The 12,181-nt window shown below is 34.1% G+C and overlaps 1 protein-coding gene across 1 annotated transcript in view; it reads right to left on the bottom strand.

Annotated features, from left to right (window-relative positions):
* The window catches only part of LOC142334521 (glycerate kinase-like), a 45,104-nt gene extending 33,356 nt beyond the window's left edge, over positions 1-11,748 (bottom strand). The window contains exons 1-2 of the mRNA XM_075382620.1: positions 11,518-11,748; positions 4,073-4,323 (exon numbers count right to left, since the gene is read on the bottom strand). Coding sequence (XP_075238735.1) covers positions 4,073-4,323; positions 11,518-11,744 — 478 coding nt within the window. The 5' untranslated portion in view covers positions 11,745-11,748. The remainder of the gene's footprint in view (positions 1-4,072; positions 4,324-11,517) is intronic.
* Between the last annotated feature and the right edge of the window lie 433 nt (positions 11,749-12,181).

Genomic DNA, 12,181 nt, shown 5'->3' with positions numbered 1-12,181 from the left:
TACAATACTTTCAGCACCGCATTTAACTGATACGCCAGGATGAAAAAGTTTGTCTGGATGGAAAAGTTCAACAGCCTTAGAACTGACCTCTTGCGCAATATATTTGGCTACGAGGCGTCAAAACATTTCTCCCACGGCCATTGGCTGTACACCTCCTTTTGTCTTTTTCAGCGCTGTAAGCGAAGCAGAGCAAAAAGTTGGAGCAACAAAACTGAGGAGCCACCCTCTGCTAGCCAAATTCACCAATTTTGTGAAGCTTGAAATAGATTTTCTTGACTGACCGGGGACGGCGCACGTTACGGCATGTCGAAGGTGCTCAGGGTACATTTTGGATAGACCGGCTGCTGTGAAGTTTGAGAAAGATTGCAAGAGTGTAAACACAGACGCTTCGTCAGACTGATAAGGATAACTACTGTAATCATCAGTTTAACTCAGTGGTACTTCTGCTGGATGCAAGTTCATTAACTCTTTAACCTTTTGTTTATTATCAGGGGCCAATCCATCCGAAAACAAGATTTTGGATGCACGTCCAAATTGGCCTCGAAGGCAGAAAGATTTTGCACGCCCTGCAAGCAACTTCATTGAGTAATTATTTATTTTCTTGGCTTGCTTCATTGAGGCCGCTTCGAGCCATAGCCCAGCATAGTCGGAATTCTTCGAACGCTCAAATCTACTTAACATGAGCCGTTCTTGCTGCTGTTTGTGTTTCTTCCCCCTCTGTTGCCAGCGCGCAGAACGCACTTGCTAATTCAGAGTTTTTTTCCAACTTTCTGGGGAACTTGGTTAAAAAACAGAGCCCTCAATGCTAGGTGTTAGCAATTCAGACCATCTTAGCCGGAACTTGACAGGAATAAAGCGGAGTGTAGGTAAATTTTTTTGCAAATCGTTTCAAGGTCTGGGAGGGCGTTTAGGTCCCAATTTGCAGTGTTTTGAGAAGTGTTACTTTCGGCAACTTCTTCGCTGTCTGTGACAGAGACTAGCTCGACAATGCGTGATGCAATATCATGAGGATTTTTCTTACTTGTTGACAATTGACAACTCAAACTGTTTTTTTGTTAAGCCAATTTGGGCCAATCAGTATATTCATCGTAGAGGGTTGTGAGTGGAGAACTAGAAAAAGGGAGTTTCAAAGAAACCTATCCAGTATTTTAGTCGAAAGCTTCTGGTCGTTTTGACTTTTGAAAATACATCTTCAAAATGACAACAGATTTTTGAGCTTTGCGATTTTTTTTGGTCAGCTGAAGTTCAATAGGTTAACAGTTCAACAGGTCAAATCGTCTTTCTAATAGACAATTACTTAATATCTGCGGTTTTACATTTTAAGTGATAGTTTTTCTGCTTGGACACTAAAAACTTTTACAAAACATTTTTGATTTTTGGACATTTGGAGGTTTTTTTTCTTGTCTTGCCACATTATTGACGGGTAAAATATCACATTACAGAAGAGGCAAAAATATTATGGCTCTAACTGCTTCGACAACATGTTCTAGCAAAAATTATTTGAATTTTTAATTTTTTCCTAAGTTCAAGCACAAATTAATGGAATTTTTTGTTTTTGTCCTTTATTTGGAGTCCTAGGATAAATTTGTTCCTTTTGCAGTCATAAGATAAATGCATGTGTTAGGGGCTTCCTATGGATAAAAAATAAACTATATACTGATTGTAGTTGATAGCTTAACTTTATGAATTCGATATCAAATGGATAAAGAAAATATTTAGACGTACTTTTTTTTCAAATTTTCGCTGTTCTGTACTTTTATGTCTCCCGTTACGTAGCCTCAATAATTACAGGGTGCATATCAAATTATTGGCGTGCACTAAAAGTAAAATCGAACACATTGAATGTTTTTAGTGCGATGCTCATTGCTTTAACGGCTTCGATACCGGTTTTTCACATTGATTTAATTTTGATTTGTTTGTCGTTTTTTGTGAAATCGTATGATCAATTGCAGGATAATTAATATATTTACAGGTCTTCCTACGGCAGCTTCCTACAGATGAACAATGGAACCTATTTACTGATTGCAGTCGGTAGCTACAATTTTTTCAAGACTTTGGAATCCAATATTTTTATAAAAATATAACTCATTTTTTAAAATGGCACTTAGCTGTTCTTTTGGTCTCTTTGTTGCCTAGTCTCATTAATTACAGGGCGCAGAGATATCGATATTATGCAAAAATTAATTTAACTTTTGTTAATTCTTGATTTTTTATATTTATCGTTCTTTTTGTAGACGTATGATACATTTTGAAAAATGGCAGATCTCAATAGCTTTTAGAATATAAAAGAACCTATTTAATGATGTAGTTGATTGCTAATATTTTTGAAGACAATTGTTTCCGAAAAAAAATTAGTACTTGTTACCTGGTCTCATTTTTCAGAGGTCACATATCTTAATATTGGTGTTCAAAGAACGAGCGATTGATTGTATCTTAGTTTTAACGAATTATATTATGTTTTTAACGGCTTCGACATTGTTTTTCTTGGAAAAATTAAAGAAACTTTTGTGTTTCTCGTCTGAGTGTGTCGTTTGTTATTGTAGACGCACGACATATTCAGGATAAGTGCAGGTCTCAATGTCTTCATATTGATGTATGAAAGAGAACAAGCCTATTTAAAGAAAAAATTGATCTCTAATATTTTTCATTAGTTGAAAATATTTGTTTTCAAAAAAACAAAGGTATTTTTTAACTTTGCCGTTTTTGATCGTTTTTGTCGACTGGTTATCGACTGGTGCAAAAAATTTGATTAGTTTAGGTTTTATTGGAAGCTATTTTGACTTTGTTTTGTATTGTTTTTTTTTCAAAAAAATGAACGTTGAGTTTTGGATTTAAACGTTTGTTGTTATTTGATTTTTTGTTTGTCTTTTATCGTAGTCTTAATAATGGCAGGTCTCATCGGCCGCCTATTTTGCCATTATTTACTTATTTTACTAATTGACTTATTTTACTTATTACTAAGTTACTATTTTACTATTTACTATTTTACTTATTTACTTAGTAATTTACTATTTTACTTATTTACTAATTGATTTGAGTTGGATTCAATTTTTTTATTTATACACCTATGTATTTTTGATCAATCTGCGAGATTTCTATTTTTTCCTCATTTGGTAGACAATTAAGCGAAACTTGTCTAAGCGGGGTCGCAACATTATGTGCAAACCCACATTACCGATCCTACTTCTTCAGTTTCGTTTGGCTTTAATTGGTTCAACTTCAAAATTTTAACTTCCCAACTTCAAAACTTATTATTGGCGGCTGTTAATTAGTACTCATAACATGATTATTTCAAAATAGGAAACTTGAAGAGAGCATCTTTAGACTGAAGCTGAGATCAAAACAACGACGTTTTGCATATGAAATTGATCGCAACAACCAATTGAACTGTATTGAGGGAACTGAATAACAACTAATTTTTATGTCCATTAGATAACAAATTTATTGAAGACAATATTAAGCAAGTAAGGAGGACCATACACAAATTTTCTTCAATCTTGCAGAAAAAATAAACCCATAAACCCGTAGAGGTAAGTTTTTGAAAAGAACCCTAGTTTCGCTATTTTAAAAGCCAGCGCGGAATAGTCTTTAAGATCAACTTTCTATAAGGTACGAAGATTGAAAGTTTATGAATACAATTGGCAAACGCAAATTTACTACATGAGTTTAATTATGACGGCTAGAATTTTCAAGCCAATTAGACAAGGCTAAGTTTTCAACAATAAAAGAAAAATTGCCAAAAGAACTGGTTTTCAATCCAAGAGTACACATCAATGGCTAATTTACCGTTTGCATCAATAGACGATTAAGGGGTCGAACTAACTGAAATCAAATACTTCGTCAAAAAATTATCCAACAAAATTTTTGCATCACTGTGTAAACCTCATGAAAAACATTGATAACACAATCCAACTGAGTTGCTCCTTGATAGAAATAATTGCCAGCTCACAGCCTTTTCTACAGTATCCTGTGAGCGGCTCAAGTTTTTTTTACTGCGCTACCATAAGCTAGATGTTTGAATAGGAAATATTGCTGTAAGCTTCATGAGCAAACAGCCTCGTAAATAACTTACCTGAAATCAAGGTTATCAGAAATGGCGGCGGATCCCAAGTCGAAGTTTGCGTTAAACGTGTCCAGACATCTTTAGTCGCAGCCAATGAACCGGCATCAGGAATGTTTTGAGGCGCAGCGCCAAACGCTTTAATGTCGATTACAGCATTCGAAGCGGAGAGCCGTTCATGTATACGGCTGATAATCGATCTGTCATTGCTATGCGACTTTGGGTAGATGATACGAGCTATGCGTATTCTGCTCAAGAAGTCACTGTCAACAAAAATTGAACTTATGTTTTGTCCTCTACTTCCATACAATAGAACGGACCCAAAGTTGTGTGCTCTCTTATTAATAAAAACCATTTTCAACTAGTTTCAACGGATTAGATTTTATTGCGAACTGGCATTCACAGCAATCAAAAAAGACAAAAATAGAATTCTAATAAGGATTAAGAATGGTGTTCCTCAGGGCACAGTTCAAGGGCCATTGGTTACTCTTTTATACGTTCATGACTTTTCAGAAGAAATAGATAGGTGACTTTGATAAGGTCCAATTTGCTGATGATACTAGTTTTACTACTAGTTTTACTTTAGTTACTAGCTGAACTTCATTTTATAGACTTATTTTCACAAATTGAAAAAAAATTTAATAAAAACACGGATATCAAATGAAAACCAACTAACACTGAATGCGGACAAAACGGAACTATTATACTTTTTGCGATTGAACCGAAAACAGACAAGACATCCAATTTTAAGTCAACATTATTAAACCTTCTGAAAGCTACAGATATCTTGGAATACAAATGGATTCTAGGTTGTCATTGGCAACCGCTATTCGTTCGCTATATCTTGCTAAGGATCAAATAACTTTGAAAATGAGATTACTAGTTTTCATCCAATTGTATTGTCGTATCTATCTTTCAGTGGATTTTTTTTTACAAAATCTCTCCTTAAAAGGATTAAAGCGCCCGATTTACTGAGCTATCAAAGTCTCCATTATGCTAAGAAAAAATGACCACCGTCGAGATCTGTTCATCGACTCTAAAATTCTTCCTGCTGGCCCGTTAATTTAGTTTAATGAAACTTAATAAAACTCTAACGCATTGGGGAACATCCGAGGTTTTAATGAAATTAGCAAAACGCCAAAAAACTGAGAAAAACACGAGGACCAAGCAGTCAATACCATAAAAACGAAAGCTAAGTAAATGGTGTAACAAATCACTGATGCTAAACAGCATTCAGAAATGGAAAAAATCTCAAACAATCTCAGTGTAGTGACGAACAGTTAAACATTTGAACATACTAAGTTATATGTTGTTAAGTGAACATGAGCAGATATCTTTGATTCAATAGCTAGGATCTTTCAGGTCCTACTTTTACCAGTAATGCGAATAACGAGAACTGACGGTCTAAATGTGGCTTAAATGTGCTATTATATTTGCTCATTTAATTATTTTTTATTACAGTTAATTTATTGCACAACATTAAATACTTAACTAAATCGATATGTTTCCTCAATTTACGCGTTTGCAGAAATAAAAATCAGAGCCAAGCTCTAGGAGGGAAAACTAAAAGGATGTGGAAAATTAGATTAACCCGGATCAAGAAATTTTCAAGATTTAAGATTAATAAACATTCACTTGACCGTCAAATTAAAAGTCTGCAATACAATTATTAAACATACCCGGCAGATTGCCGGAAATAGCCGCCGTTGATTCCCATAACTCTATTGGGATTGAAAGAAAAAAATATCAACAAAAATTGATTTTTGTATAAAAACATTTTTAAGTGCGATTTATTTTGATGTCATTTCGTAATTGAACATACTCCTGTCTCTCAGTGCGAGGCTACGGGGTCTAGTATCAATACCAATAAGCATTATAGATAGTAACTAAAACTTATGAGAACAAAGTTCAAGTACCGGGCATCTAAAAATGGGCTTCATTTCATGGGTTTATCCCGTTTCTGTTTCTGACTTTGATTTTTTTATACTGACTCTCTTCATTTTGAATTGCTTTGCTGAGCAGCTGCTGTTTACAAGGACTTTGAGCAGAATGACAGAAGAGTAAAACTAGCCTAGAGAAGTCAAAAAGATTTCACGCAAAATGTCGAAAAAGCGGCAAAATGGGTAAAGCGAAAAAAAAGTTCGACAAAGTAAAAAAACTTAGCAGGACAAGTCCCGAAATACAATTCAAAGAAGAAAATGAAAAACTTAGAAGCACTTTGCCTGACCAGCACATCAACTGAACAATGCAAGCCAAAACAAACAAAATCATCAAAAAATTGAGAAACTAAATCAAACAAACTAAATAAAAATATACTTATTGCTAAAACTCTTGAAGCTTTTACCCCTTAGGAAAATTTGATCCCTTTAAATATACTTACTTCAAATACATGTTCACGACCAAATTTAGTTTTTGAAATCGGACCAGTATTATATCTGCATGACCTGAAAAATCAATTGCAAATTTAAATGAATTGTTGATGAAAATCGCGATATTAATATCTTCAGAATAATTTCTGTGTCTCCAGAGGCTATACAGTAACCCAATTCCAAGCCCTAAAAACTCATGGGCTCAAAGTTCGATAGGTAATAATTTATAAAAATTTCAAAAATCAAAAAATAGAAATTCGTTCTATTAAAAAGTTGAAAACCATTGCATTGCCCCCTCGAAACTATTTAACAACGTACGATCAGACTCTGGATGAGGCTAACTGGCTACTGAGGCAAAAAAAAACAATATAATAAGTATTTTGAGAAAAACTTGAAATTGCAAATTTTATCAAAAAATTTCTAAAAATCGAAAGGTTAAATTGTTGAAAACAAATCTATTGAAACTAACAACCATGCAGTAATTTTTTATCAAACCGTGCAATAGGTTTTCTGTCACTTCAGAATGGACAAATATCAAAAATTGACAGAAGCGTTAGAAAACCTTAAAAAAATTGCAAATTTTATCAAAAAAAAAAGCTAAAATTCGAGACACTAAAATGTGGAAAACCAATTCAATATTACTAGAAACTATGCAGTGCTCTAATACCAAACCTCATAGGAGATTCTCTAGCCCCAGAAGCTGGAAAAACTCATAAAATGTCAAAAATCTTCAAAAACTTTCAAAAAATTACAAAAATTAGTATCATCTTGCGTGTTTGTGTTTGTAGTACCAAAACATATAGCTCATAAAATGGTCATAAGTAATTTTGTCTCGCAAAAGTCCTTCATAAACTGTTAAAAAGTTCAACCTAAGACTAATCAAACAAAAAACTCAAAAAAAACAAAAAACATGAAAAATTGCACCATTTTGAGCCGAAAAACTACTAAAAATGACCTTTCAACCTTAAATTAAGGCCATCCCAGCAGCTACACCACTCTAAGCACTCAAAGGACGACTAAAACCCACTTTGGGCCTCTAATGAAACTTAATGCCCGCTGGGCTTTACCTGTTTATCCCGTTTTGAAAGATCAAAGTCATTGAAAAATGTGTTAAAAACACATCTTAAAAAAACAGCGCCCCAATACAATTCAAGTTCTTTGAATTGTAAAAAAAATAGGAGCGCTATAATAGCCGGCTGAGAAGATGAGGGCGGCTATCTAAAAGATTCTTTAAAAATATATAGATATTCAATCATAACCATTATAAATTGTCAAAAAACCATTTCTGGAACTAAGTCCCAAAAAATCACAAATGACAAAAAAAATGCAAAAGGAAAGAAGTACCCATACCTCAAAACATAGCAAGCATACTCCGGCAAATTAGCCACCGTAGACAACATTTACCGCTTTGGGGATTGAACCTGAAAAAAAATACAGAATAATTGAGGACAATCTAATATTTCTTCTAAGCGTCAATAAATTCTTTTATTTTCTGATTTCCTGAAAATTCAACTTCTAAATTGGAGAAACAAAAGCTAACAATTCTAAATTCCATTGAGTTGAAACGGCGAGTGAGGTAAGTAAAAATTCAAACGTGAAAGTCAATCGTGTGACCTTGAATGAGTAAGCAGAAAACTAGACCTAGAAATGACTAGGAATTCATTTGCGAAAAAAATTAGAAAAAAATTGATCAAAGCTTAAAAAACAGTAAACACAGAAGTCCATTTGACGAACATGAACAAATGTGTAATCCAAGAAAGCAAATTTAAGCGGCAAAACCACTCGTTTTTTCGCTACACTTCGTTAATTCGGTCTGACATAAATCACTACTCCAAATTTGACTTCAAAATTCTTTTGAAAATGTGTGAACAGATTTTAAAAAAAAGACAGCGCCTAAAGAATAGCCGTTGCGAGGCCGGGGATGGCTATTGTACCAAGCAAACACTTGCACTACTGCTGTAATCAGCAAAACGTTGTCAAAAATATTTAAAATGTCATTCAGAAACCATACAAAGAGAAATTGATAACTCCTTCTTGGAGATATCTTTGTCAAAATGATTCCAGAATTGTGAAAAATAAAGTAGAAAAACAATCACATTAAGTTATTCACCGTTGGAGACTATGTAAGAATACAAAGACATCCTCATTTCAAAATAAAAAGTTTACGAGTTCAAATTAATAAATGTTTAGCCAAAGATATCCAAATTTTGTTACAATGACTTATGAACACAATTTTTCATTGAATTCCAACGCCAAAAAAATCATTAAATTACCAAAAATACAAAAACACAAACCTCTGACGCCGTAAATAAATCTTATCGTAGTAAATCAAACCAAAACATTAGAAATCAGAGAAAACCCTCAAAATTGAATTATAAAGTATAAAAAATTATGAAAATAAACTCCTCGGTCAAAAAGAGCCGCGATCAGTGCCTGGATTGTCAGATCTCTCGCTCAAAATAATTGGTTCAATTGAGCATTTTATTCACTTTTGCTTTGTAGCCTGAACAAATAGTGCTACCGATTTTAAAAAATTATCAAGAAGACCAATACTCCTCTTCGAGTCGTAAAAACAGACACAAGGACAACAAACATTGGAATCAAGTCAAAAAAGCCTATTTAAAAATGTATGAAATGATTATCATATTAATCGTCCATTCAAAAAAACGTTATCAAATTTGACGGACTCTACAAAGCAACTCCTATTTCTTCAAAACCAAGTTTTGATATACATATGTGCAATTTAATGGATTACTGCAATAAATTATTCTATTTTTCTCAAGTCTTTCATTTTTCCTGAAGCTTGAAAAATATTTACTTACAAAAATTAAGACATTTTTTACGAAAAGAGCCAAGTAGTCAACTTTTGAATAGAATACAAAAAATTGTTAGAACAATCGATAACTGACGCAACAATTTCCCTCAAAATAATCTTAGCCTCGGCCTCAAACAGAAAAATCAATGTAGATGGATCCCGTCATCAAAAGGGAAAAATTTATACCAGTCCAATTAATTGTTCGTCAGACAATTTCGGTTGATCAATTTATTTTTCTCTTCTATCCACTGTTGAAAAGACGTTTTCAATTGTTTTCCATTTCTCGAAGAAATAGTCACGTAAAATTTTGCAAAGTTCCTGATTTTTTCGCTTTTCAAAATATGCTAAAAGGAATTTTAAAAAAATAAAATAACGCAATAAGCATATTAAGGCATAGAACATTTAATCTGAAAAAATTTTCAAAACAGTCCGAATCGCACAACACATTCGCTATACATCACATGTCTGGTACAAAAACATTTGAAATAATGAAACAAATATAACAAAAAAGCCTTCAAATTAAAAGGTATTTGAAAACTCAATATGAATAATGATCTTAAACTGCATCGATTTTCTTTATTGTGAGAAAAACATTACTGTTCTGAGGAAAACCTCTGCGTAAAAAAATAAACTCGCTTATTCTTTGCAAAAAAGAACTATTGACATTTGATGCCATATTAATTTGAGGCGGAACGTCAACGATTAGGGACAAATTCCTGAACGCGCCTTCAGAAAACATATAAAATCGTTGAAAATTAAAAAATTTCATTTAAATGTTTTTCCTTGATTAGGTAATAGCAATTGGTTCAAAGTGTCAAGTGTTTCACATTCCTGTCAAAAGTTAATTTAATTAAGCAAAACGCATTAGAGGCTACTTTTCGTCAGGTCTTCTCTTTTTGTTTTTGACCACGAACTATTTCGTTAAGTAATCACGCCTGACTAATTTTTGAAACTCTTTTGTGTGAAGGAAGTGAATAGTTGAAGCTTTTCTTAAAACAATTTATCTGAGTAAACGGAGAAATTCCTTTATGATAAGACCAGCTTTTCTGCTCCCTTGCCCAGGGATTTCTCAGGCCCCTGATTTAATCTAGCCAAACAAAAATTAGCCACACACAATTGATTGAGAGAAATGCTTCCAACATTCGTCAATTATGTCCGCTCTGCGTTCAATTTCATTATTTGACTTCATAGTTTTTCCCGAAGTTTTGACATTCACGCGTCCAAATTTCAATACAGCTTCCCAGAACTGTTTCGATGAAAATCCACTCTTTTGTTCTATTTAAACATGAGATCAAAAGATTGGTCTCATTTTTCTTATACAATCATAACCGACTAAACGTCGGAAGAATTGCTCTCGAACGACTAGTGGGAGCTCTAATCAATTGCAACCTGCTTCAGTCGGGGGGGGGGGGGGGGGGGGGAGGGGAGGGGGAGCCTAAATGGGACCAAGAAGTTCAATAGTGGGCTTCAAATAACCACATTAGAGGTGAAGATATACCACTATTAAGATTAAAAGTGGAAAATGGCACCAGTTTCGGCGCACTTTACATTTGACGTTTAGTACTAAATTGCCGCCAATTGGGTTCAGATGCTTGAAATTGTGATTGAGAGAGAATTTTAGATCACGCGAAACGCAAAAAGTCAAGGGCGTAAAAGTCACTCGAAAAGTCAAAACCGTCAAGCGAAAATTTTGCATAAGACACAAACCTTTACAATAATTGCTATGAACTTCCTTCAAGAGCAATTAAAAAGTTCTGTTAAGCTGTATTGGAATTTGGACGCGTGAATGCGAAAAACTTAAAAAAACGCAACGTATCTTAATTGTCAAGTAGGAGCTATTTCATGAAGATTTTAATGGTTATATAGTTACTGCTCAACACGCTATTGTAGCAGACAGCGACTACATTCAATTAAGTATTAGTAGTTCGCTTTTTTAACATATCATATTTTCAAATTTGCTGAGTTGTTTGGCATATGACAGGCTGGAACATTATGTTCAAATGCAATGGCCGATCGTCTTTGTTCAATTCATCATCAAAGAGAACAAATTCTCAGTGAAAACTATTTACTTACGTGAGATGAGCAGACAAAAAACAGCATAAAAGCCTTCGACAGAATTAATTTTTATTCAAATTTCCTCGCACCCGTTTGGGACATGTCTGAAGAAGTTTAATTTTTCAGATGTTTAATTTTTTCAACTCGGCAGTTTTCCATAATTTCTGGAATGAGGATTCAGAACTATATAAAAGTATGACAAATCAGCATGCCCTTACATAGGAAGAGAGCATACGAAACTCTCAGTCATACCAAGAGAAGCTTTTCCAATAGCCAGCAAAAACACATTTCTGCCTTCTAGATTGAGGCAGCCAACTGTCGAACACTTTTCATCTAGTACCATTAGTTTATTATTTTCGTATTTCAGGCGATTAGCTGTAAATGTTGAGTCAGGTTTTACTGCACGAACAGCTATATCAAACATCGAACGCAAGTTTTTGATCATCTCAGAAACTGAAAAATTTGATCTTTGTTGGGAGACAAATTGTACCATGTCCAGTCATTTCAAGCTAAACCTCTGGGGCAAAGCACTTGATACATGTTTTAGCAGTGTATTTAACAGAGCAGCTTACAGAAGAGTGCGCAAAGAATCGGCAGCAATAGATCTTGTTCACTAGCTCCAAAAATCCCGGCTTCTTTTCCCCTTGCCTTCTTGTACAATTCGCACAATGATAATGTCACAACCAATTACAACTGTCATAATTGGAATCCGACGTGATCTTCTACTGAAAGATCGGGTTTTGCCAGATGAACTGTTCATCTCAAAAGTTAGTAAGTGAAACTACAAACAGATAAAAGATCTTGGGGATCATCTGAAAACTTAAAGCGTTTTGCTAACCACCTAAATGTTGAGCACAATCTAAGAAGGAAACAGCTCATTTA

The sequence above is a fragment of the Convolutriloba macropyga genome, chromosome 2, assembly GCF_964194025.1.
Source record: "Convolutriloba macropyga chromosome 2, txConMacr16.3, whole genome shotgun sequence".
Lineage (NCBI taxonomy): Eukaryota > Metazoa > Xenacoelomorpha > Acoela > Convolutidae > Convolutriloba > Convolutriloba macropyga.
The sequence above is the reverse complement of the archived record's forward strand: the minus strand, read 5'-3'. Positions and strand labels throughout refer to the sequence as shown.